This window comes from Poecilia formosa, unplaced genomic scaffold (genome assembly GCF_000485575.1).
Source record: "Poecilia formosa unplaced genomic scaffold, Poecilia_formosa-5.1.2 Scaffold16, whole genome shotgun sequence".
In the NCBI taxonomy this organism is placed as follows: domain Eukaryota; kingdom Metazoa; phylum Chordata; class Actinopteri; order Cyprinodontiformes; family Poeciliidae; genus Poecilia; species Poecilia formosa.
Genome location: NW_006799955.1, coordinates 4,279,573 through 4,304,019, shown reverse-complemented (window position 1 = coordinate 4,304,019; position 24,447 = coordinate 4,279,573). Strand labels below are relative to the sequence as shown.

General features: G+C 35.8%; 2 protein-coding genes across 5 annotated transcripts in view; both read right to left on the bottom strand.

Moving 5' to 3' along the window:
• baz2bb (bromodomain adjacent to zinc finger domain, 2Bb) overlaps positions 1 to 11,953 on the bottom strand; it is a 32,231-nt gene extending 20,278 nt beyond the window's left edge. For 3 of the 4 annotated variants that reach the window (XM_016668714.1, XM_007546602.2, XM_007546604.2), the window contains exons 1-3: positions 11,769 to 11,952; positions 1,870 to 2,025; positions 715 to 870 (exon numbers count right to left, since the gene is read on the bottom strand). In XM_016668714.1, coding sequence (XP_016524200.1) covers positions 715 to 870; positions 1,870 to 2,023 — 310 coding nt within the window. In that variant the 5' untranslated portion in view covers positions 2,024 to 2,025; positions 11,769 to 11,952. Of the gene's footprint in view, positions 1 to 714; positions 871 to 1,869; positions 2,026 to 11,768 lie in introns of all 4 variants that reach the window. The other variant, XM_016668713.1, reaches the window with a different exon arrangement.
• Positions 11,954 to 17,059: 5,106 nt separating this feature from the next.
• cd302 (CD302 molecule) lies at positions 17,060 to 24,447 on the bottom strand. Its single transcript, XM_007546599.2, has 6 exons — positions 24,263 to 24,447; positions 20,669 to 20,794; positions 20,424 to 20,537; positions 19,905 to 20,087; positions 18,879 to 18,899; positions 17,060 to 18,776 (listed from the first exon to the last, which is right to left on the bottom strand). Exons 1-6 carry the CDS (start codon positions 24,360 to 24,362, stop codon positions 18,574 to 18,576), a joined length of 747 nt encoding a protein of 248 aa, XP_007546661.1. The 5' UTR covers positions 24,363 to 24,447; the 3' UTR covers positions 17,060 to 18,573.

Here is a 24,447-nt window from a genome sequence, read left to right as displayed (position 1 = left end):
TCCAAATTTTCTGTCAACAAACCAAAGAACTTAACATAAATTTATGTAAAATATCAATGATATTTGGTATTACTCAAACTGTATTTGTTGTACAACACTGTAGATTTTGAAGAATGTAAAATATTTTTGGAAGTTTTGGGTTGTCGGGATCTACATCTTTAAACATCGCCATTCATTTTACCATTTCATATGAAACAATCTGGAAAGAGACTTATTTTGTCCCCATAACTCATTATGACAGACAGTTTTCTGTTTACAAAGCTCCAGCTACAAATCCCAGAAGACCTTGTCATACCATTCCTATAATGAATGGTATATCAACTATGGAAATGATAACAGTTTTCTCTGGCTGTATATAGAATAGTGCAACACAATGCTGCCCTCAATGTACTGCTGTGACTGGAATAAGGCACTCGCATCTTTCATGAAAAACATTAATAGTTTGGAAAGTTTCTGGTTTCAAGAAGTACAGAGAGTCATTGAGTAAATATTTGAATTAACCCAGTTAAGCCAGTTTATACATTTTACATTTTATTTAAAATTATCATTCAAACATGAAACGATAGTTTTGTCTTATTATTATTATTTAGTATAGCATGATAATCTGATACTAACCCATGAAATAATTGTTTTTATATTTATATTTAATCACTTGCAATAAAAAATTGTTCTATTCCGGTACTCAAACCTTCATAGACCTCAAGCATTCCTTACTTGGAAGCACTTTGAACTGTGTGTGTGTAGGTGTCGTCGACAAGCCCATTTTTCCTCGGTGAACAAACTCAGGGCAATTTGAACTTGAGTTTAAAAGATCAAAAGCAGGACGGCTCTGCATATTTGAAAGTTCATCTACGGTCTGGTGAGTTTGACCTAAAAAAAACAAAAAACAAAACAAAGAACACAATGTAAAAACACAAAAACAAACTAACAACTGAAAAGATTTACAGATTAACTTATTGACAGTGGGTGGACATAAAAATGACCCCAACAATTGTGAACTTAAAAATAGATTGTATGGGCAGATTTGACTTTGACTGCTTGTACTTTACTACATGCATCTCACAAAACTAAAGATGTAATTAGTCCATATTTCCAACTGTTTTTCATACAAGAGATTTACAACTTAACATGGAGGTCTGTACCCACAGTACCACCTTTGAAAACAATTATTTTAACCTTTAAGGAACTGAACACAGTAATGTGTCTTTGAGGTCACCATTTGATGGACATGCGGCCTTGCAACAGATCTCAGTTTACTGAGTTGCTACATCAATATGACGGCATACTTTCATCTAACATAGGGTTTAAAAATTGTTTGAGTTTTCAGTTAATAAACATGAATAATTTATAATGGTGACTGTGTTTTCCACTGTAACAAGCAGAGGGAAAAGACAAGGTTTTTAGGGCATCTTATCATTAAAGAAAGAAAAAAAAAGGCCACCCCTTGTATGTAAATCTGCACATTATTCTGTGGTCATGGGTAATCTGACAGTGTGTCAGTGTGTGCAGAACTGTTGCTCAGTACATAATGGCTTTGGCCACAATTAGTATTCAGAGAAAACAAGAGATGCCACTGGCTGCATAAACAGAGTGGGGCTGACAGGCATGTTAAATCACAAAAGATAAACTGGAGCTTAAAGAAATCCACAAGGGCATGTACTGGTTTTTAAATAGTTGCCATTCATTAAGTTGGTGTGCTGAATTCTCCAAATAGCCCTCCTTCTTTAAAAAATTCAAATAAAGTCTGCTATATAAAGTCAGATTAATGATGCAAATACATACTGTTAAGAAAAGCTCTCTGTGGGCAAGTCAACCAGATTTGCAGTGCAGCACGTTTGATTTTTAACCTGCTGTTAAATATGCACATACCAAATATCGTAAAAGGGATGTTGCCTTCAGGACTATGTGCTGGACTGTACTTGACTGAGGTTGGTTGAGGTGGAGCAGAAGAGAAAGTGGGAGAACCCTTCAGAAAGGAAGGTGGGACAGGAGATGATGAGGCCAGCCCCAGTTTGGTGTCCATATCTGTCAAATGAAATTCAGTTATAAATGAAAGCGATGAAAATAGAGTTAAAAAGACGCAGTCATTGTTCCAACTTGATTCCTCGTATTTTAGAGCGTTTTTCCCATTTTGTTTTTTTCCACGTGGCATTGGGCAAAATATATGTTGACTTATTTGATCATTTTACTGTGTTCAGACATTTTTCTAAAATTTTATTAACAACAACAATTCACAAATGTGGCCAACAAAGGTTTGATTTAGTTAATTTTGGTGTCAACTTTCATTGTAACCTCAATGTAATCATCATTTACGTAATTTAATACGGAGAACAGACGCCCCCAGTGACAAAACTGTTATTGTCCAAGACAAATTTAAAGGCAGCAAGGATCTGGGTAAGCATCACAATCACAGCTCTTCTCTGTCTATCTCAGGAACACATCATAAATCACTGTGCAACCCTCATTGGAAATGAGATGGCAGTGAGCCAAATGATGCAATAAAACAGATCCTGTGTGCTCCTTCCAAGGCGTTACTGACACTGTCCGTATGTCCACTGCTTTACTGAAGGAGATGCATCCGTTTACAGTGCACAACCTAAAAGGTCTTTGATGATTTCATTGCTTTTCAACAATGTCTTTGCACAGTAAAAAGCAGGCAAAAAGGTTAGAGAATAATGAATAAAAAAAATATTTAACAGCCTTTTCAGTGTTCAGAAGTTTGAAAATCCAAAATTTAGGCTACAGAAAGACCTAGAGAAATCCTGCTGCCTTATATGGAAAAACTGAATGGGGCAATACTGTCATGCAGAAAACAATATTGGTAATAGGCGTATGGATTAATCTCACTGCAGTGCTGAATGAATCTGTATCTAGCCCCTTTACTCTGATACCCTTAATCGTAAACCAACCTTTAGGACCTCTTCTACCCACCTGCAAGCAATCTAATATTACACAAGGTATTTTTAATTGAAGTAAATAACTACAGCTCTTCTAATACAAATTATGGCTTGATGTGCAACCTCTGCTGCGAGTCAAAACAGCCAAGTCAAGACGATATCTGAAGGAATCATCACATAAAACAAGGCTCCACGATCACAAAAGAGCAGGCAGGCAGTGTCATTCAAAATGCAGCTCCTTCTCTTTCTTTGTGAACAACCACAATGCTCTGTTAAAACAGAAACCTTATTTTAAATAAAACAATACTTAGATTTATATTCAGTTTAACTCTTCAGTTTTTAAAAACCCTGCAAATAAAATGTTTAATGTTTGGAACAAATGAAGATCAATGTGTCGTAACAAACAATCTGCATCTCCAGCAGGGAAGATACTTCTTCCCACACATGTCACTCGTTTAAAAATATTTCCTGCTGATTATTCAGTCTGCAGAGATGCAATATTCATTTTACTGCAGGAAGACAGTCGGTGCATAACAATGAGATTGGCTAATGAAATCGACCATCAAGCTGAAACGCATACATATTAAACTGGTGTCTCAATGTCATTTGGTTTTTGCATTGTTTGCTCTTTTTTTGCCTCATTTTTCCTTCCGTATTTTTACATTAATTTATTTACATTGAAGAACAATGTAAATAAATTGTTGTTTGCCTTTGTATTTGAATTAACTGTGTTGGTGAGAGACGCCATTGCTAAATTATTACCATTAGCATAAACAATTAGAATTTTTATGAACATTTTCATCCAAACACATTACTTGTCTGATATAATTGATATAAATAAACCATTTGCCATAATAATGCCAAGCGATACATCAACTCTCCTGAGACATTTCTTCTGTATTTTAGATTGTTTACCCCTGGTTCAGAGATAATTTTTATCACCTGGAGCTTCGAGTGATACTAAGTCATTTAGTTGCTTCACACTAAGGATGCATTTGCAAAAGTCCTTAAAGTAAAAGAACGCAACATAAGTAAAAGAAAAAATGGGATATTTAAAGCAATTTCATAATCTTGTGAATTTTCACAAAGAGCTTAAAGGTTGTCAATTCTTATGGCGTTTGTTGCAGATTCCTACCACAGGACAAAACAAAAAAGGACTTATTTAACTATTATTAGCATTAAATTGTATTTTTAAAAGGAGCAAAATTATTTTAAAAAAATAGGGGAAAAATGTAATTCTTGTTCTAATTTATAAGTAAAAACAACAAAAATATTTTCTTAGTTTCATGGAAATACAGGTATTTTAGTTTTTCTTACCTCAATTATCTACTTTGATCATGTTTGTAGTTTAAATACAGAAAAAAAAAAAGAAATGTCACAACCTGGAGAACTCTATAAATATTGTTATATGACTGAGCCACAAATATTTAACCCAAACAGAGATCCTCTTACAATAAAAATTGAATTCAGTGGCAGTTAAAATTTGTATGTAAAGTTTATTAACAGGTGCTGGATTTCAGAAGGTCGTAGCTACTGGGGTACAGCGGTGGTAGCTCGATATTGTCGATGCACTCAAGTTGCCATTTTTCTTCCCTGAGAAAGACTCCATCTGCCGAAACCAGAATCTCAATGATTTCCTATGATTTTACAACTCAGCATTCACCTTGACACAACCTCCAAGTCTATATGAGTGCTGACAAAACAGACCCTCTCTGGCAGAAGCACTCTTTCAGCTAAGCTGCATTTCTTATCACTAACAACAATAATATTTTTTTACAAGCACTAACGATATTCAAGTGTTAGAAAGAAAATCTTTGAGTTCAGTTTGTTTGTGGAATTATATTTAACGTTTTGTTTTTTGTTTTTTTACTTATTCATCAGCAAGCTCAAAGAAGAGTTTCACTTTGATACAATTTCTTCCAGAGCATAGAGAAACGAGCCAATTATGTAGCAGATACTCAGTCACAGAAATACCACAACTTCGAATTCCTTTAAATTTACTATCCCTAGCACAAATCAGCTTTTATACTTATATTTTCAATAAGGGCAAAGGGAAGGCTTAATGTTAATCTCCTTTTTCCATTCTAAATCCAGTTTTGGCATGCATTTGGGAGTTTGGTACAGTTGAAACACCCAGTTTTGTCTAAATTCTACCCGTCTGACTCACAATATCATCTTCAGCTGAGAGCAAATTGGTTGTAATATTCAGGAACAACACAGGAAACCGCCAGGGCTCGGGTCAATCACAAACAGAAAGCTGCTCGGGCAACAGTCTCCCTGTTCTCAGAGAAGTCAGTATAGCATCAATATAGACTGAAAGCACACCAACTTCAAAAGAAAAAAAGCATTCTTAATTCATTCCTAATGTAGAAAAGCAGAAGGTAATATAAAACTTCTGTCTTAAACCCTTGCACAGCTTCTACTACATTCAGATGAAAGGAAAAATGTTGGCTTTAGAGAATGATGGGATTCCTGTGGAGACAACCATTTTGCCTTTGACATTTTGATTAATCCCATCTGCAGCACTGCAGATCACCTGCATCTTAGCAGGACATAAAGAGCCACGTTATTTCCTCTATCTTTGGTTAGTCGCAGTGAACAGGTCATCAGTGTCATGACAGTTCAAGATGTCTTAATGTGTTGCACGTATTTTGTGGTTCAGAAATCTTGGTATTCTGGAGGAGAGGTAGCAATATTTCATGCTTCAGGCAGATGATTTTCAATTGTCTTCTTACTCATTCCTATGAGATATTTGGTCATAAAACCCATAAAACCCATGGATGATTAACTGCTTTTAAAAAGGCAGAAAAATAACTTGTAATTCACCTCACAGTGCTGTAATAAAAAAAAAAAAAAAAAAAAAATCTGATGGAGTAGGTATGCTGCTACTTAAACACCGTGGATCTGTTACACCCACTCACTGTGTCTTGAGGCAGCAATTACATTTTTAATAGCATCTAAGATACATTTGTATAAAAATGAAGGGAAGTCACCCAAATTAAATTTTAAAACAAAGCCAAACAATGGCTCCAACCTCATAAATTACTCCTGTTGGCTCACAGTAATTTATCTTCAAATACCCTGTGGTCAGAAAAGTTTTCCTTCCCATCCTCAAGGGACTTAATATGCTCTGAAGGTTTAACACTAATTCAAAGAAAGATGTGAATTAATTAGATGCACAAAAATGAGAGCAACGTGTAATGCAGCACAAACTAATTTCATAAAGGAGGACTTTTTGAGTCTTAACCTAATTGGAATTTTTAATCCTATACAGAAATTAGAGTTTAAAATTAGATGTTCAGCACAGTGAAGCATTTCTATTCAGCTATTACATTCTGCAATTTAACAAAGCAGATAAGTTTTTTTTTCCTGACACTAAATGATAAGAAGCACTTGAGAGAATAAAACAGTAGAAAGGGATTGTGAGCTCCCAATGTATCCAAACACTTACTGTATAAGACAGTACTTGAGTTTTATGGCATTGCTGCCGTCGACCTGAAAACATTAGCATACAGACACACTTACTAAAAGAGTACTGCATCATTGGTTATCTGGGACAGCTTCGTGAAAATGTTGTCACACAGAAATGTCATGTGGACTATTAGTGAAGACTGTATTATCGCAATTACATCTATTAATGTTATTAGGGTTGCCAGAAAAACATGAGAAATTTACATTCACTAAGATTGCTAGGGCTGGGAAATTAATTGATAATATATATATGACAATAGAAATAGTGATAATATCGATAGAAAAAATATGTCAAATAGAATATTCAATAATTTCACTTAACTCCGTTCCAGAATTGCACAGCATTCTGGGAGATGTAGGCAGAGGAAAGGCTTAGTCGCTCAACCTCTTCTACAGAAAGAAACCTCTTCTAACCTTTTCTAAGCCAGCTAAGAAAGATTGATGGGATCAGCTAACTCACTCGCTCTGTGGTTACCTAGCGACAACCTGTTAAGTAACTTGCACATCACAGTTTCAGGTTTTTACCACTGTGCCACATAACTGGTTAGAATTAAATACTTACAAATGTTCGCCTCTCTAGTTTAGCAGTACTTGATATTTAAAACCAACCAAAAAAAACTAATCAATAATTATTTTTAATCGACTGATATGAAACTCTTACATCGTGATACGTTTTCCAGCCATGTCATCCAGCCCAAATAACTACTTCTTTAAACAATTTGGGAAAGTCCAGATGATGATGTCATGGCTTTGTTAACTTTTGATATGTCAGTTTATAACATTTGAGTTAAACATAGAAAGACCTGTGGATGTATTTTTAGGTAAAATCACAAGCAAACAGATTTCTTGTGAGACATAATTGAAAGGAAACTAAATCGAAAGTGAAGAAACAGTTCACCTGTTTCTTCTTGTGGATTCTGCTCTGACTTCTCAAACCCCCAGTCAGAGGATTTTTCTCTCCACTCTTGCTGCATGCATGTTTAGCATGAGGGATTGCTTTAAAGTGGAATGACACAACGGAAGCAAGGTCAGCTGTTCCTACATTCACGACCAAGAGGAGTGAATGCTTCAAGTCAATGACTATGAAATCTGATAGGTTTCACCAGATATAAAACTTTAAACTGCTTTGACTAATTAATTGAGCTCACTGTATTGTTTAATAACTAGGACCAATTGGAATGCTTGCATGATTGAAGTGAAATAGTTTTTGGAAAGTGCCTTGAGACAGCATTTCTCTGTGTGCAGTCTATGTACAGTTTGATACGTGCACATATTGCAAAATTCTTTCCCTTTGGGGACAATAAAATTACCATTTGTTGTGAATTGGTCCTATATAAATAAAACTGTATTTAAATAAGTCCTGACAGCATCAAAGCATTGTAGATATTTTGAATTTTTCCAGACTTTTAAGAGTCAGGCAAGGGAATCGTGCAATTTATTTACAATAAACTGATTCTTCTGCTTTAATTATGCTAATGTGATTTCTTAGTTTTCCGTTTTTATTAAATTGCCAAAATTGCAAACATTTTTCCTCATGGTCATAATACGGCATGCCAAAATGTGAAGAAACAGATTAATTTAATGAAACTTGGAATAAAGTTGCAACATACCAAAATGATGAAAAAAAAATAAAATAAAATTGAAGCGCTGTGAATACTTGCAAAATATGAGAGAGTACAACAGCCTACACAAACCAAAAGTAAAAGTCAAACACTACAGCAGCCATCTGACCAAGAATTATATGCACTCAGCTTAGTCATCCTCAATTGGTCTAAAATCCTTAATAATAAAAAAAGCTCGGGCTAATGCCATCAAAAAGCCACTCACATTTTAAACATCGGCCCCATTAGCACAGCAGGTAGAGCTCCATCTCAAACGCATCAGTGGTTTAAATAAAGCCTGCAACATGCATCTCCAGGCGGAGATAAATTAAAACAGTGTCAAAGTGTAATCTCCCTGACATATTCCTAATAATCCACTTCCTGTGTGCTGCTCCCCTCCAGCTCACCCAATCATAAAGTGTCAACACTGACCTACAAAGCACAACTCCAGTCAAGCCTAACAGGTTTAAAAACATCAATCACAGCAGACAAAGAGGAGGACATCAAATTATGCAGCACTAACCTTCAGGGCTTGCATATAAAGACTATAGATTTATTTATGCCTGTGTGTTAAGAGCTTTTTGTCCTGTTCCTTACAGAAAGCAGGCTGCCAGATTGATGAACCTGCAGCTCAGCAGGAGAGCAGCATCTCTGATTAATGAGTGCAAACTTGCAGAGAGGATAAGAACAGAAGTGACGGGGTGAAAATGAGTGAAACACAATTTATTAGCAGACCCACTTTTTTCCTCGAGCCTTCTATAAAGTCTAAAAAAAACTAGTTGGGTATGAAAATACTATGTTCTCTTGTTCAACAAGAGGATGCAATAGCTGGAAAAAAAAAAGTTGATTTTGACTCAAGACACTAAGAAAAACAAAGACAAATGTTCGATAATGTGCATACATGTTTGTTTCTATATGTATATATAGAATTTAAACACTCGTTTTAATTTAGGATAAAACATGTTTTATTTAATCTATATGCAGTACTGCCACAGAGAATCAAACAACCTAAGGGTTGCTAGAAGAAAGGAATGAACTACAGAGCTTAAAGCAAAACTTTAATATCAATTTCCTTTTGTTCCACAAGACTCATATAAGGGAGGGAATGACAACACTGCATCTGCAGTGGACAAGGACGTGTGCGCTGAATAAATATGAGGCAAATGCAGTGACCTTCTACCTGTGTGTTGATTTACTGGCAGCTACCAGATGCATGCATAACACATCAAGGCTGTGTGCTCTGATTTACCCAGCAGCCCTGGCTACTGAAGCCATTTAAAAAGATGAACTTTAAAGCAACTAATGCCAGCTGCCATTTCACTGAGGCTGCAAATGTGCAGATGCCGTAGATACACACACACACACACACACACACACACACACACACACACGCTCATTACTACCCATCAGACACACGCTCATTACTACCCATCAGCTACATCTCCAGACACACATCAGCTCTGATGTGCAGCAAATAAAAGATGACAAACAACGCAGCGTAAGTGATATCTGAGATCTGAGCTGTGCAGATTCTATTTACAGGATTATTTTCAAGAAGGCTTGTATATTATTGTGCTTTAACTCGCCCTTAAAAAAAAAGGTAAACATGTATTTTATATAATTATGGTTCAACTTTACAAGCGAATTTATGAACACATATTGGCTCTACAACAAGTTAAGAGGATTCTCGAGGCATTAATTTGCACGCACTGTTAAATAATCTAAACAAAATAATGAAAAATAAGACAGTAGTTAATTGAGGTAGTGCAAACTTTCTGTGAACTCAGAGATAACGTGAAGATACACTTGAGATGATTCCAACTAAACACCAAGTTTTACACCATTGATAAATCATTTATACTAAAAACAAACATGAAGTTACAATCTTAAGGCATGTGGCTGATAGATAAATTTCCATAATTACATTGGTAACTGCGACCAAAAGTGGCATAAAAAAAAATCTACCGTCTAAGGATAAAACCATAAAAATTAGACAAATGTGCTGGAGGAGGCCTCATGTCAATGAAGCAATGATATCACTTACATGAAATAACAAGTAAGCAGTGTATGAATGAATATGCACTGCATGTGTGTATGTGTTTGTTGGCAATTGTTACTGTAAAAATATGTTAACAGTATGAAGGGAACGTTTGCTAAGCAGAGTATCGGGAAAGTACATATTTGAGATAACCTTCTAATACTTTCTTCACATTAAAAGGTTTTCATATAGTTCCTTAGGAGTTGATGGAATCACATGTTGAATATCCTTCCATAATCTCCTCACAATAGTTCCATGAAATTTTATACCATTTATTGTGACAGTACTGTTGTAACAGAGTCAGACTTGTAGAACAATGCTCACGCACACACCTTTTCAAGCTGTGCCCACACATTTTATATTGTACAGAGATCAGGGCTTTAAGATGAACAATCCAAACTACAGACTTTGTTGTCCTTAAATGATTTTATAATAATTTGATGGTATGTGCAGGATAAATGTCAATTTGGAAAACCATTTACATCAAAACTTTTAATGTCCCGCCAGATATCTGTAGATATTTCATTGATATTTTGTGATGATCTACTTTGTGTCCCAGCCACTCCCTCCATAACATGAAGCTGCTGCCACTGTGTATTAAAGATGAACACATTTCACACCAAACACATCAAGATATCAAACTTTTCCTCTTCCTGATTGGAGCCATGGCTGATGTTTCCTGTGGTGCTTAAACTGTAATTGAAAATTGATGTGGTGCCCTTTTTATGTCTGAAATACACACAGACTCAGAATCAGACAGGTAAAGGTCCACAATTTTCTTGCAAATATTTTTTGCACTTTTTAAATTTTCCCTTGACATCACACAAGGTAAGCAGTGTGTCTGATGTGTTGCCTTAATGGATTCACAGATTTGCTAATTAACTCAAAAGTTGTGAATTTATCAAAAGCTTCCATCTTCTGGGATTTCACTAATGACTTAGTGACAGGATAATCTTTAACTTCTGTATTTGTAAAAGTCATTCATATCTAAAAATAAAAATAAAAATAAAAAATCCGCCATTAAGCAAAATAAATAAAATAATTAGTAAACCCAACACACTATTTGTTCATTCAGTCCCTTTAAACCCATGTAAGAACCTCAAAATAATCTGACTTCATAATAATAATATGTGTATATCCAGAAATAATGATACAAATAATACATAAAAGCTCTAATAATACACAGATGCTCTAAGTAACTTTTAAAATACAAACGTGGACATTTTTCCGTTCGTCTTTTCTAGGACTTCCGTGTTACCAATATTTAACTCCATAAGAAAATAATTCAAGTCAAACTAAAGTAAATTTAAAAATGTCTTCCGTCAGTTGAAAGTAACTGCTGTTTGGATCAGCTCACACCGGTGTCGTATTTAAATAATGACTAAAGCCAGCAGTTACATGAGGTAAGAATTTTGTATCCAAGTGCCCATTTCCACATGACAACAGCTGTATTCTAAACAAAGTTTAGCGCAACACGACGCTTTATATTAGTAATTACAACTTTTTAATTTTGAAATTGTCGTGTTAAACTTTAGCTGCGCTACAAAAATGAGGTAACTGCAGAGAAGGATGCTTTTTGGTCTAATGAGTTCAGAGAGCATTAGCTGCTCGCCTTGGCGACAGACTGTACGTTTGTCACAATACAGAGATAGTAAGAACACGAGAGCCCCAATTACAGGGCAACACGCCAAAATAAATAAATAAATAAATAAATAAATAAAAATCCCCGCATTTCTTAAAAATGGAAAAACGCACACTTACTTTCCAGTTTTGAATCTCTTTTGAGGATTCGCTGATAAAACGGGTGCTGGTTATTAACTGGGTCCGATTGAAGAGTGTTGTTCTGTTACCGCAGATTGAAAAGACTCCGATCTGAGCGAGTGAAGCGAAGTGACGTCAGAAAAGGTTGTTTTATTTATTTTTTTACAGCGCGAACTTCTGATCCCAGATCTGTAGCTCCACGAACAATCGGTCACCTTTGTATGGCATGCAGTTGTAGCTTTTAATTGAATCGCAGTGCACAGAGCTCTTCAACCTGCGGCTTTACATGTGGGTATTTGTGGCTTAAAGACTTGGCCAAAAATGCATTTCAAACTGAGGAATGTTTTAAAATAGACAGTACTCATGTAAATCAATACTCCATATTTTTGTTTTATTTAACAGCAGAAAAGTCCAAAAAAAAAAAAAATCTAAGAAATTACTAAAGCAGGTAGAAATGTATTTGGTAATACATTTACCAAATACATTTTGGTAAATGTATTTGGTAAAAAGGTTACTTTTTACCAAAATACAAAAAATGTAACCTGTTTTTTTTTTGTTACTTTAAACGTAACACTTAACTTTATGTGATGACAATTTATGTCATCACAGCTGACATAAACTTTCTTAAACTTTATGTCAGCTGTGATGATCTCATCATAGATCATTTTTGCTATGATCTATGATGATCATAGCAAAAAAAAATGGCTCTTTGCTTTTCAAGGATTGTTGACCCCTGCTTTAAGTTTAAGACTAAACTGCAGATTTTTGTATAGATTCAGTTTGTGTTGTGCTATAAATACAAGATATCTCTGTCTGAGTAGTACTTGAATTTCTTACTATTTTCTGTTGTTGAATATTAATAGGATAATCTGTTTTCAAATATTAGGACTCAGCAGTGAGCTGTCCAGTTTTGTGAGGCAGTTTTCTACTGTCCTGGGTGGACAGTGACCTGCACTTGGAATAATGAATTTTTTTGTATAATTTATTTTCCCCCATCAGAACAATCATATTTGAAATATCTGAAATATTGGTTGTGGGTGAGAAGAAACCCTTCAGGTGACCCGACATATATTTGTAACTATTGAAAGAACCTGAAATAGCTTTGAAAATATTCTTTGAGTATCATATCATAAACTGCTTGCCTTACATCGGAAAACGAGAGGTTCCGCTATGGCTGTTATCAGTGGTGAAATAATTGCCAATGGGTTATTTAGACGGATGGCTGGGATGTTGTGGATTGACTAAATTATTATTGATAAAATTGAATGATTATTTCCATGTTTTAATATTATATTAAGCCCTACATCTGAAAAGGGTAACTATATTAAAAAGAGAGTGGTTCTGAAGCCACTCCTTTGCTATATGCTTCGGGTCGTTGTTCTGCTGTTCTTGTCCTCACTCCAGTCTGACAAGAACACCCGGAATCAGGTTTTCGTACATTCTTGATGCTGCCACATGTTGATGCTGCCACCACCATGCTTCACTGTAGGGATGGCATTGGCCTGGTGATGAGTTGTCCCTGGTTTCCTCCAAACACAACTTCTAGAACCAAAGAAATCAATCATTGTTTCTCGTATAGTCCTTCCGGTTACCTTTTGGTAAACCTCCAGACGGGCTGCCATCAGGCTTTTATTGCGTGGCTTTCTTCTGACTTCTGGAAGGTTCTCCTCTCTTTACAGAGAAATGATAGAGCTCTGACAAAGTGACCACTGGGTTCTTGTTCACCTCCCTGATTTAAGGCCCTTCACCTTAAGGTTGAAGGGTCTTGAATCCTTGAATCACCAATGGCAACCATTCGGTGTTGCCTAAAAATTTGCTCAAATAAAACATTTCAGAAATAACAGAGTAATTGTGTGATGTATTTCATTAACAGCAAGTGAAAATTTAAGTTTATGATGTAAGAGTCTTCTAGAATTTATTGCTTACTGTTTTTCTTGTAGGATTCAAGGCAAAATGATACAAAATACAGTTTCTTCATTGGTATTGTACCTTTCTTTATTGTAGCCATTCCTAAAATAAAAAATTTTTTTTAAAAAAGTTAATTTGATCATCGTTTGTAGATGTAAGCATTTATTTGCTTTTGAAATATCCTGCGTTTCATTCATTTTCCTCTCTCATGTGTTGTTACAGTGTTTGCATTCACAGAAACCACAACCTGCGCTGAGTTTATCATGCACACAGAGAGGAAACGGCAGCTAAAACATTCCTCGACCATTAATTGTGAGGAATCAATAAGGTCAAAGCTGTTTCAGATCAAATTCTGTCTAGCATATTTGTAGTGGTACTAACAGTAAGTATGCTAAATTATTATACATATTAATGCAACACAATGTGCAGGTTCCCTCAAATGTACAATTAAATTGTGGTTATCTTTGACATGCATGCCCATGTCCATATTAATTAGTGTCAGTCACAGTGTCCCCACCTTCTTCTCCATGCAGATGTGCAAAAGGAAATTCATTTGCTGATATCTGAGGGAAAATAGGCCATCCTGGCTTTTGTGAGGAGACAACAGTCCCCTGTGTGGCAACAAAACATGGATGTCCCAGTTACAGTGAGAAAAGGCATCAGTGATGAAAGAGTATGTATGTATATATATTTAAGACAAAAGTACATTCAGTTTGATTTTTTTTTTCTTTTTTGTTGATGAACAACAACAAAAATATTTAATTCAAAAAATATTATGTTACGGTCAACACAATCATGGCAAAACCTTCTGACTTCAAAGTTGTGTAGATTGTCAGTGACCTCCTCCAACAGGAGGGTAGGCAACAAAAGATCATTTCTGCGAGTTTCGAGAGACAGGAGATGTCCATGGTAAGGTTGAACCTTGGAGCAGTATTATCTGCATATTTATATGTTTTTCAAGTCCAAATTCAGCAAAGTCAGCCATCAGAAAATCTATTCATATAATCAATGGTTGGATATAAGATATTAAATGCACCTTTGTATTAATATCAAACTTACTGAGATGCACATGTAATGTTTATTGAAATATGATTCATTTCTTATATGCCCACTTTGGACTCCAAACAGATATTCACCACACATTAAGATCAAATTATATCCAAGACAAGACACACGTTCTTAAACTTAAGTCAGCTGTGATGATCATTTATCAAAAGCATTTATCTACATCATGTATATTTCACCTTTAGACATGAATAAACAAGTAAATACGTGTTAGAATCACAATTGGAGTGATGCAATTCCCTTCTTCAAGAAGCATATTCAACATTAATGTGTTTGTGTCCCATCTGGTGGTCAAACATTGAAATTACCTGGCACACATACACACACACACACACACACACACACACACACACACACACACACACACACAATGAATAAACAATAACAGAAGTATTGATTCACTTCAGTCATTCACCACATGTTGAGAAAAACACAGAAAGAGGCTGTGGCCTAGATTTAGGGAGACATTTTTCAGATGAGTGGATGAGAGACCTCATGGAAAGCTAAAATTAGATATTTCTTAAAAGCAATGATAACAAAAACACTTCAAACAGACTTAGTTCTGTTTCATCTCCATTCAGCCAGAGATGTAAACAGAGCCACTGGCCTTCTAGAGAGAGTGTATTGTTTCTTGTTTCAGACGACCTAAATTTAGATCTGATAGGTTGTGTTTAAAGTTCAGTGTCCTAATTTATCCATTTCATTTCACCTTATATTTATCCGCCTAGTTAGGACCGTTTAGAAGTCAGTTAACAGTAGAAAAGTAAACAAAAACCAATGACATTATCATTTTAAAAGTGAGAGTAATTGATTTGACAAGTTGCACTTACAGTGCCAGTGACGTTTATCGTTAGCAGCAGGCTGGGCGCGTGAGCAGAGTGGTAAAATCGGTAAGTTCACTGCTGTGGCAGTGAAACTTAGTTCCACAGCATATTTGAGTCACAAAGTCTCCGTAATAATTTCACAATCTACATTCCAGTCAGTTGTTTGGGAACAAAGCTAAAAATATATATTTTCTGTCATACCACCATTAATGTGTGGAGTTTATTCAAAGGGTCCAGAGCGCATGTCATCAGGATATGCCTCACCACACACAAAACAATCTAATTTTCCTCCATAGTCCTGAGATCTTAGTTGTTGTTTTTTTTAAACTTTATCTATATTGATTCTCGAGGAAGTATCATTTACATGACCTTAGGCCTCTACGTCACAAAGCTAACTTCAATATTTAAAATAAGGTGGACAAGTAGATCATTACATTATGACAGTCAAAACAAAAATGCAACTTTACTTCCCTGAGAAAGATTATTATGGAAGGAGTAAAAGAGAGTGTCAAAGAAGAAAAAAAGAAAAGGAAAAAATTAAGTTATAAATCTAAGAAGCAAACCACCAAAAATAAGAATACCCCAGCGAAAAACATAGTATTAAATAATTAGGAGGAGAGTAGATTATCGAGGAGATTTCATCAAGTTTGGTCTCTAAAAATGACATAAGATCTTTTAAGTTTTACAGTCTTACCCAACTCCGCCAGCACTGACAGAATTGTTCTGTCTTGTGATTGAGAGGCTATTATTTTTTTCCATTTTATATATGTTAAATGTTATGTCGATCCAGTCGTCTAAAGTTGGTTTGTCTTGCGATAACCATTTTCTTGTAATGTTTTTCTTACTTGCTTTTAATAAAATAGTCATCAGATATTTGTTTCTTTTTGAAGCTTCTTGAGGAATTATGCCAACATACATAAGCTTGATCTCCAAAGGAATGTTCTGCTTGAAAATATCTTGTAAGGCACTATTTATCTCTTTCCAGTAATCTTTTATAATTAGGCAGTCCCAGGAGACATGATAATGGTTTGCGTTTTGATTTCTACATTTTCTATAACATGTAGGAGAATTTCCATCATAGTGGCATTTCTGAGCAGGTGTGATAAAATCATCTTACCAGATTTTTCCATCCAAATTCTGCCATTGTAGAGATTTATTATATGTCCACTGGTATCTCCACATTATTGCCCATTCATCCTCTGTTATTGTTAAATTGCCCTCTCTTTCCCATCTTTCTTTGATATGTAGGGTTTAATTGTTTTTGAGATCTAGATGTTAGTTTTTTAAGACAAATGACAATTTTGCTGATTGATAAATGTGTGCGTTGGAGCAGGGATGCATCTGAAAGTTGCCTGATTGTATCTCTTAAGGAAAAGTCTGGGATCCTGCTTTAGAGACTGTGCAAAGTAGAATTCAATCTTATGAAATGTAAACAAAGAAAAAATCCTGAATAATGAATGACAAACTTAACAGAATTTGAAATCCAGAAATGTATACAGGCAAATAGTGATTGTCTTTATTCATTCACAGGTCAGATATTTACAATTTCCAATGATAAGATTGCATTTCACATGTGAGAAAAAACATGACTCACTTGTAGAAAAAAAAAAGAGAAAAGCCACACACACAAAAAAGCATGCCATAACAACTAACAAAAAAAAATGGCACTCAAATAGATGTAAATAATTTCCATGAAAATCCACAACAGATTTAAAGTCTGAAAGGTTCCCTCGATTTGTGAAGGAAATGAGAAATGCTTGTGAAGCCCAAACACCAGCCATGATCAAAAATCAAGCATAGTAATAAAAGGCTCTCATCCACCATTAGATCTCCCGACACTGTAAATAAAAAAAAAACACAGAACATGCTTGAATTAATTAGATTCATAAACACTGAAAATGTCAGATTTTTTTTTTTTTTTAAACTCAGAATGGCTCAGCTTTCAAACCAGACAAATAAAAACAGGGAACTGATATAAAAAAAAATAATTTAAAGATCAAATGTATTTGTATATAATTAACACAATGCAGGGAAACAGCTCTGGCGATTCTGGTACAGGACTATTAAAAAAATTTGCCTTTTAGTTGCAGCAACATACACCTAGTATGCATGCATAAAAAAAAACCTGGCATCAGCTCATGGTTCAGCTTTGTTCCTGCTGTGATTTTGGTAGTTATATCCGTCATTTAGAGTTTGTGACAAGTGGCTGAAAGAAAACTACACTGATTTATTTCAAGCTTAATATGTTCAACACACGTTAACAGATTTTGAACTATTTAAACCAGCATATCTGTAAGTTTTCAAAATAATTGGACAAGATTTGACTCGTTCTAAAAGACAAAACAAAAACAAAAAAAAAAAAAAAAAACAGTATGTAAATGTGCAACAGGTAACCCGGATGCTCTGACACAGCAGAGCCAGTGGCTGTGAGGGAGGACATAAAGGCAGTTTACCTACAGCAACTGCACTTTTATTTGATATTAGTATATCAATATATCTGTTTTGGTGGCGAAAATGACCCTTGTTGACTTCCTTTAGTTTTGTGTTGTAGAGATTTTGAATGTACTGATGTGCAAAGCCTTCTAAAAATAGATTAACAGGAAAAAAAACAGACATGAAGAGTTCATAAAATGTTGTTCCTTTTGTAGAAATGTTAATTCTAGGAAGATATAAAAGTAAGCTTATAACTGACAGAGAAATTGTAATCCCAAAAAAACCTAAGCATTTTGTTGTTTAGAAACATCTGATTCGAAGATCTGAGGTTAACACGAACCAATTTAAAGAATATGACTAAAATTAGTGCTGATCATTAAAAAAAAGCAGATCATTCTGTATGCCTGAGTGAGGAGGTTAGTAGGTTGGCACCAGTATTCTTCCAATGAGAACACATTGTTCTGGGTCCAAGTCAGTGACATGTTAATCCAAATTACTTAACCTGATTTTAGAGTGGACATATCGTTGCATAAAGCACACACCCAGTACTTCTGGATTAAAGAGAAAACGTTCTCTCAAGGAACAGTGTCAGTTTCCTCAGCCTCCACCAGGCAAGACTGGTCCGAATCCAGGACTCGGAACGGGGGGTGGTACTCGAATGCTGTGATCATAGTTGAACCGAAGCTGTGCTTCTGGTGCAGAAACCAAATCACAGCAGAGACTCCCACAATGGCCACCACACTGAGAATGACCAGAGCCGAGACGGTCGCACTGGGTTCTGAGCGGGAGAAGAAACAATGCAGGGAAGGTCTCAGCTTAGAAGGCAAAGATCACAGAGGAATACACAGAGAAACAACACAAGGTTCAAAGGTTTACTTACTGGGTCTGGGCTTCTCCGCTTCTGAAACATCACAAAAAAAAAAAAAGAAAAAGAAAGAAAGTGAGGTCAGACAATGAAACAATACATACTACAGCTTCAAAGCTCACATGCTGAGTGTGTATAATTACAGTAATTTGTAAAAGTATGTTCACCCTTTGATCTTTTTCCTGTTGCAATCAGTTAAGCTTTATCTACTTCATTTGGACTTCAGGTGATAGACCACACAACAAGGTAGCACATTTTTTTCTAAAAAATAAAATTTTTTTTAAAACAACTTTTTTGCATGAAGAAATTGAAACAGTAAAGAAAGAAATTACAATAAAATGTAACACATGTTATCTTTGTGATATAGAGTTTGGTTGAGACCAGACTAACTTTTTGGCCTACATCAGCTTCCACATATTTGCTCATGTGACCTACATGGCTTGCTGCAAACTGATTTTTTTTTTTTTTTAACAACTAAATGCGACTGCAGTTAGACTGTAGTGTGAACAGTTTACGACCCCAAAGCGAGCCGTATACACAGAGGAAGTTGGATAAGATGCAACATGACCTTTCTGACTGTACATGCTTTGAAAAGAATCGGACACGAGTCTGATTTAGTGCCACAAAGTGGCACAAATCAGAGTTTTTAGGGGGGAGAAAAGATCAGAATTGTGCTCAGACTGCGATGAAAAAGTCAGATATGGGTTGCATTTGCCTGCCGCGTGAATGTGGCCCAAGTTTGAAAATAAATAAATAAATAAATAAATAAATAAATAAATAAATAAATAAATAAATAGGTGACATTGTCATTCACAAGCACAACCATTAACATGTTTTCTTGATATAATAGAAAATGTGAAAATCTTACAATTTTTTTCCCTTCACAATTATAAAAGGGTTTATGTAGAAAAATCCACTTTGTGACAAAATGGGGAACAAATACTGTTCAGTAACTGTAAAAACATCTTCAGGACAAAGGCAGAAACATTCACAGATGTAAAATATTTTATTTTATTTTAGTTTCACAGAAAATCGACTCACTCTGAGGTGTTTCACAGACCACTCCGTTCTCCACGTCATCCTGGCAGCTCACGTTTTCCCACCTTCCTGAGACACTGTGCAGAGCCACACAGATATCCCCCTGTGGGATGTCGGGAGAAAAAGGGCTGTACCCCCAGTTGGTGAAGGTTACAGACCTGTTGTTTGACCACTTCATGGTATCATCTGAAAAGATACAACAGTCAGCACTTGTCGTTTCTGTCATTTTTGGGAGTTGTTTTTTGTGTGTGTTATTTTCTAAAAGTTTCATTTGGAAATGGGAGAAAATGCATTTCGGTAGGCCTGGTTGTAATGCGTCGCCTGCTGCGTGTCTCGGAATATCTTAAAAGCAAAAACAAGGATTTCCTGGTATTTTTTATTATTATTTTTTTTTAACAAAGCAGTTCTGTTGGATCAAATATTGTCCAACACCAAAGATAAACTCTAAACAAGTCTTGGCTTGGCTACTTTTGAATAACATAAAACCCCCCACACCAACCAGCGTCTTTACATGATCCGTACCATCTGTGTCATACTTCATTCCCAGCCAAATGTTGACACTGCCACCTTTCCACACTTCAGGACTATAACTCATGACAAAATCATTTTCTTCGGCACTGTGGATCGTCAAAAGGCCTACAAAAAAAAAAATAAATAAATAAATAAATAAATGGTGGCAATGGTGGCATCACAATCACAGACATTAATAGAATATATCACATTTTCTTGGTGATAAACAGTGAAATAATTGATATTATCAGAATTACCAAATCCTGTGCAGTGAGAACGTGCTGCTTCAAATGTGTAGCTTTTAATTTGGTCTTCTTCTCCATGGACAAAATGGTAACATCTGTCTCCAAAGGGAACCCAAGTGCGTCCATCAGCTGGGCAGTCTGAAAAACAAAACAAACAAAAAAAACCTATTGCTTTAGTTGATTAAATTTGAAATGGGTTTTCCACTTGAATACCAAGTCTTAAGAGTTCAAACAAACTGGGGAAGCAAGAACAAAGTCATCCTCATGGTGAAACATGGTAATAGCAGCATCATGTTTTTTTTGTTGTTTTTTTCAGCAAGGATAGAAAAGGGTTTATGAGCAGATTCAGGGAGCTACAGTTAAGCCATAGATGTTTCACACCACTCACATTTCATCTGACTGGAAGTAATATGAAAACTTTGGATTGACTTAAAGTTCTGTCTTGAAAGTACAAGAAGAGTTTGATTGCTGTAATACCAATAAAGGTTTTTTTTATTGACTATATAAAAGTTAGAAATTATTTTGTATTGCCAAATTTGTTCAAATGCGAGTACAAATAGATAAAAAATAGCTCTTGTGTTGTGTAATTTAGGGTTAAGGATGTAATATGTAAAAAAACAAAAAAAACACACAAGAACAAAACACATTTGACACAAGAGTGAAGAGATCCGGCTATTATTAGAGAAAAGACCAGAAACACACATCCAGAGCTACAAAGGAATGATTAGATCAAGGTATAATTATTTTTAGAATGGCCTAGTCAAATTCCAAATCTACAACTAACTGCATATATGTGTCAACACTCACAGATTGATGCTCAAATACATTCTATGCACTACTTTCTCCTCACCAATCATACAGCTGCCAAATATTTCAAATTGCAATAGTCACTGCAATATTAATGTTTGAATGCAATACTTAGTAGGATATCATAATTCAAGTGGTATGCCCATCATATTTTTCCCTAAAAAAAAAAGAGAGTCAGGTAGATGTAAGTTAATCAACCAGTGTAATCACTGTAACATTCAGCAGCTTTGTGTTCTTATATCATGTAGCTTAAGTCTATCACATAAACTTTGAATAAATTACATCAAAGTTTGAAGCTCCAATGTGACAAAATGTGAAAAAAGTTCAAGGGGAATAACTACTTTTGAAAGACACAGTAGTTAACTCAGTGAGCTGCCAATGCACTTGATGAAATAGTTATCACCTAGGGGGTGAGCGCCTCTACAGAGGCGGAAATTTTGGTGGTTCACTGGTCTAAAGCATGTAGGTGGATGCTAACGCAATGCTCAAGAGTAAAGACATCTGCAGTAAACTCAAAAAAGCAACTGTGGCTGCCCATCAGTCTGCGAAAGGTTGTAGGTGGAAGTGTCAAACCTTCTAGACAGCTGCCAATCTTCTCATGGGTGGACATTACTGCAAGTTCACCATGAAGTCAGACTGGCAATGAACAGAAAACTGGAAAAATCCCAGGACTTGCTTCTCAGGCGCAACAGAGTTCAACTTGTTAATTATTAAAATATGTGACAGCAAAACTGTGTCAAAAAACAAAATAACCCAACAAACTTTTGCATAACTTTTCTAAAAGGTCACCAGAAAATAAAATACTCTCCGTCATGTTCTGTACGGCCATGTACAGAACATGGCATTGCAGCTTAAGATTACAAAGCTGGACCCTGAAACAAAAGTAAACAGACATCCACATAAATTTATTTTGGACAACAGAAGGAGAAAGGTTTTCCACATCATACAGCTCCATTGTTACAAGAAATAGCATGTAGGTGTGTTTAACTATAAACGTCATACAAACTGTGAACCCTAGAAGTCATTGAGTGAATACTGTGTTTTTACTGGTATATTAGCTAACTTCCTGCAAGTCATGTTGTATGACAAATAAACTGGCCATCAGAAATGGTTAGACGTGTTTCTGTGCGACTGTGTGCACTGTGGACTTTGGGGACAAAGGGAGAGAAAAGAACTTTAGTTGTTCAGTTATTTATTTAGAGCGATTTTCACAAAGCAGAGACGAGAGAGGTCAGGAGAATTATCAAGATGAAGGTGATGTTTGCGGCCTTAAACAATACGATGGAGCAATCCACAGGATTCAGCACTGAAAGTTTGGATGTGTGCTAGTTATGCATGCAACTATATGAAACCAACACTGCTTTTTACACAACAAATCTAAGTGAAGGGCCTTAAATGGGTAAAATAATCCACGTTTCTCTGGTCTGAAATATGTGCTAAAGTTTTATTGAAACACATGAAAGGACATGTCAAAATGTCAGGCAACAAGCAACCATGTGCAAAATAAGTAAATAAATAAATGGCACAAGTGTTTGGAAATATATCTACACATCACTCCAGCACTGTTAAAGCTTCAAACAGGCTGCAGACATTTAATGCTTGAATAACCTTGAAAGTGCTGCAAGAGTTGCTGTGATGACTGAGAAAAATTATACAAATACCAGGAATGCAGAAATGCAGGATATCAGGAGATCTCACAACTGTTTTGCAACTTTTCAGCCCTTGGCCTGGTTCCTGTATGTAAAAAGGAAGTTGCAGAGAGAAGGACACCCTATACAACACTAGTTTCCTTAAAAGTGCCCTGATTGTAGTGTTAGACTAAAAATATTTTTTTTGTGGAAGACATCTAGTATAGATGAGTCACATTCACGCCTTTTCCATTATTATTACTATTATTAATTATTATTATTATTTATCCAAGAAGTCCTTTTTAGGATCAGAATCTATAAAAGTGTAGACCTGGTCAAGACAACAGCCACAAAAATCAGAACTAAACAAAATCCAAAAGATGCAACACTCCTTTATCACTGCATTTTTTAAATGATACTATTTTGCCAATATATATATAAAAAAGCCCTTAGATAGAACAATGAAAAGAAAATTGGAGGTTCCTTGAAAGCCCATGAACATTTGCAATATGAGCTCTACAAATCAGGCCTGTAGCAGTTCATAGCTTACATAACCTTTTAAGTTAAACTCTACACCTGCCTCCGTCAATTATTCAATATTAACCAGAAGAATAAATTCAAAGTTCACAATAGTTATAGGTTGTATCTTTCTTTTTCACTTATTTGAATTAAAGAGATAGAAAAACACCCTAACATTTTTCCACAAGCATATTTATAGGAAGCTGCCAACTTGAGTCGTCAGTTTCAGTTTGTGACTATTGTTCCCCTTTCCAGTCCTTGTGCCGTAACTATAAAAACGGTTATTGTATCACAGTTTTGACTTCGTCTTTGAAGATATACTTTTAAAGAAATGGTTCAGATTAGTTTAGTGTAGCTCCAACGCGTTTCGCAACACGACATAGACAACACTCTGCGTCCTGAATACGTGCGGGGTCACGTTTAGGGAAAACAACAATGTCAACATTCAGGAAAGTTGGAGAGCGAACAGTATATTTACATATTTGTTTCAGTCGGTAGGATTAAAGCGTCCTATCTACTGAAACCCCCCTCCAGAACGCAACAAAGTTTAACACCCTTTAAAAAAAAAACAGGCCTAGTGTCGGTTTGAATATTCGGAAGGAAACAGCGTCTTTCAGCAACAGTGGCGTTTACTGCGATTTTACCCTCTCACCTCCAGCTGAAACCGTCCTCAAGCGAACACACAGAGCGAAAGCCAAGCAGCTGAGAAACAGCGACTGGGGACGACGCTCACTTTTCTTCCGTGGCTCCATGACAGCTCCACAAGCCCTGCACCAGCAGCACCTCCCGAGTTTCCCCCGACTGTTGTTCTCGCGTCGTCAACAACGTGAGCTGAAA

What these genes read in the sequence shown, in the direction of transcription:
- cd302 (XM_007546599.2), bottom strand. Translation starts at nt 24,362, where the DNA reads ATGGAGCCACGGAAGAAAAGTGAGCGTCGTCCCCAGTCGCTGTTTCTC. An exon ending in GAGGACGGTTTCAGCTGGAG is followed by an intron (nt 20,795 to 24,262) that starts GTGAGAGGGTAA and finishes TTTGTTTTTCAG; the next exon opens with ACTGCCCAGCTGATGGACGC. An exon ending in TTCTCACTGCACAGGATTTG is followed by an intron (nt 20,538 to 20,668) that starts GTAATTCTGATA and finishes TTTTTTTTGTAG; the next exon opens with GCCTTTTGACGATCCACAGT.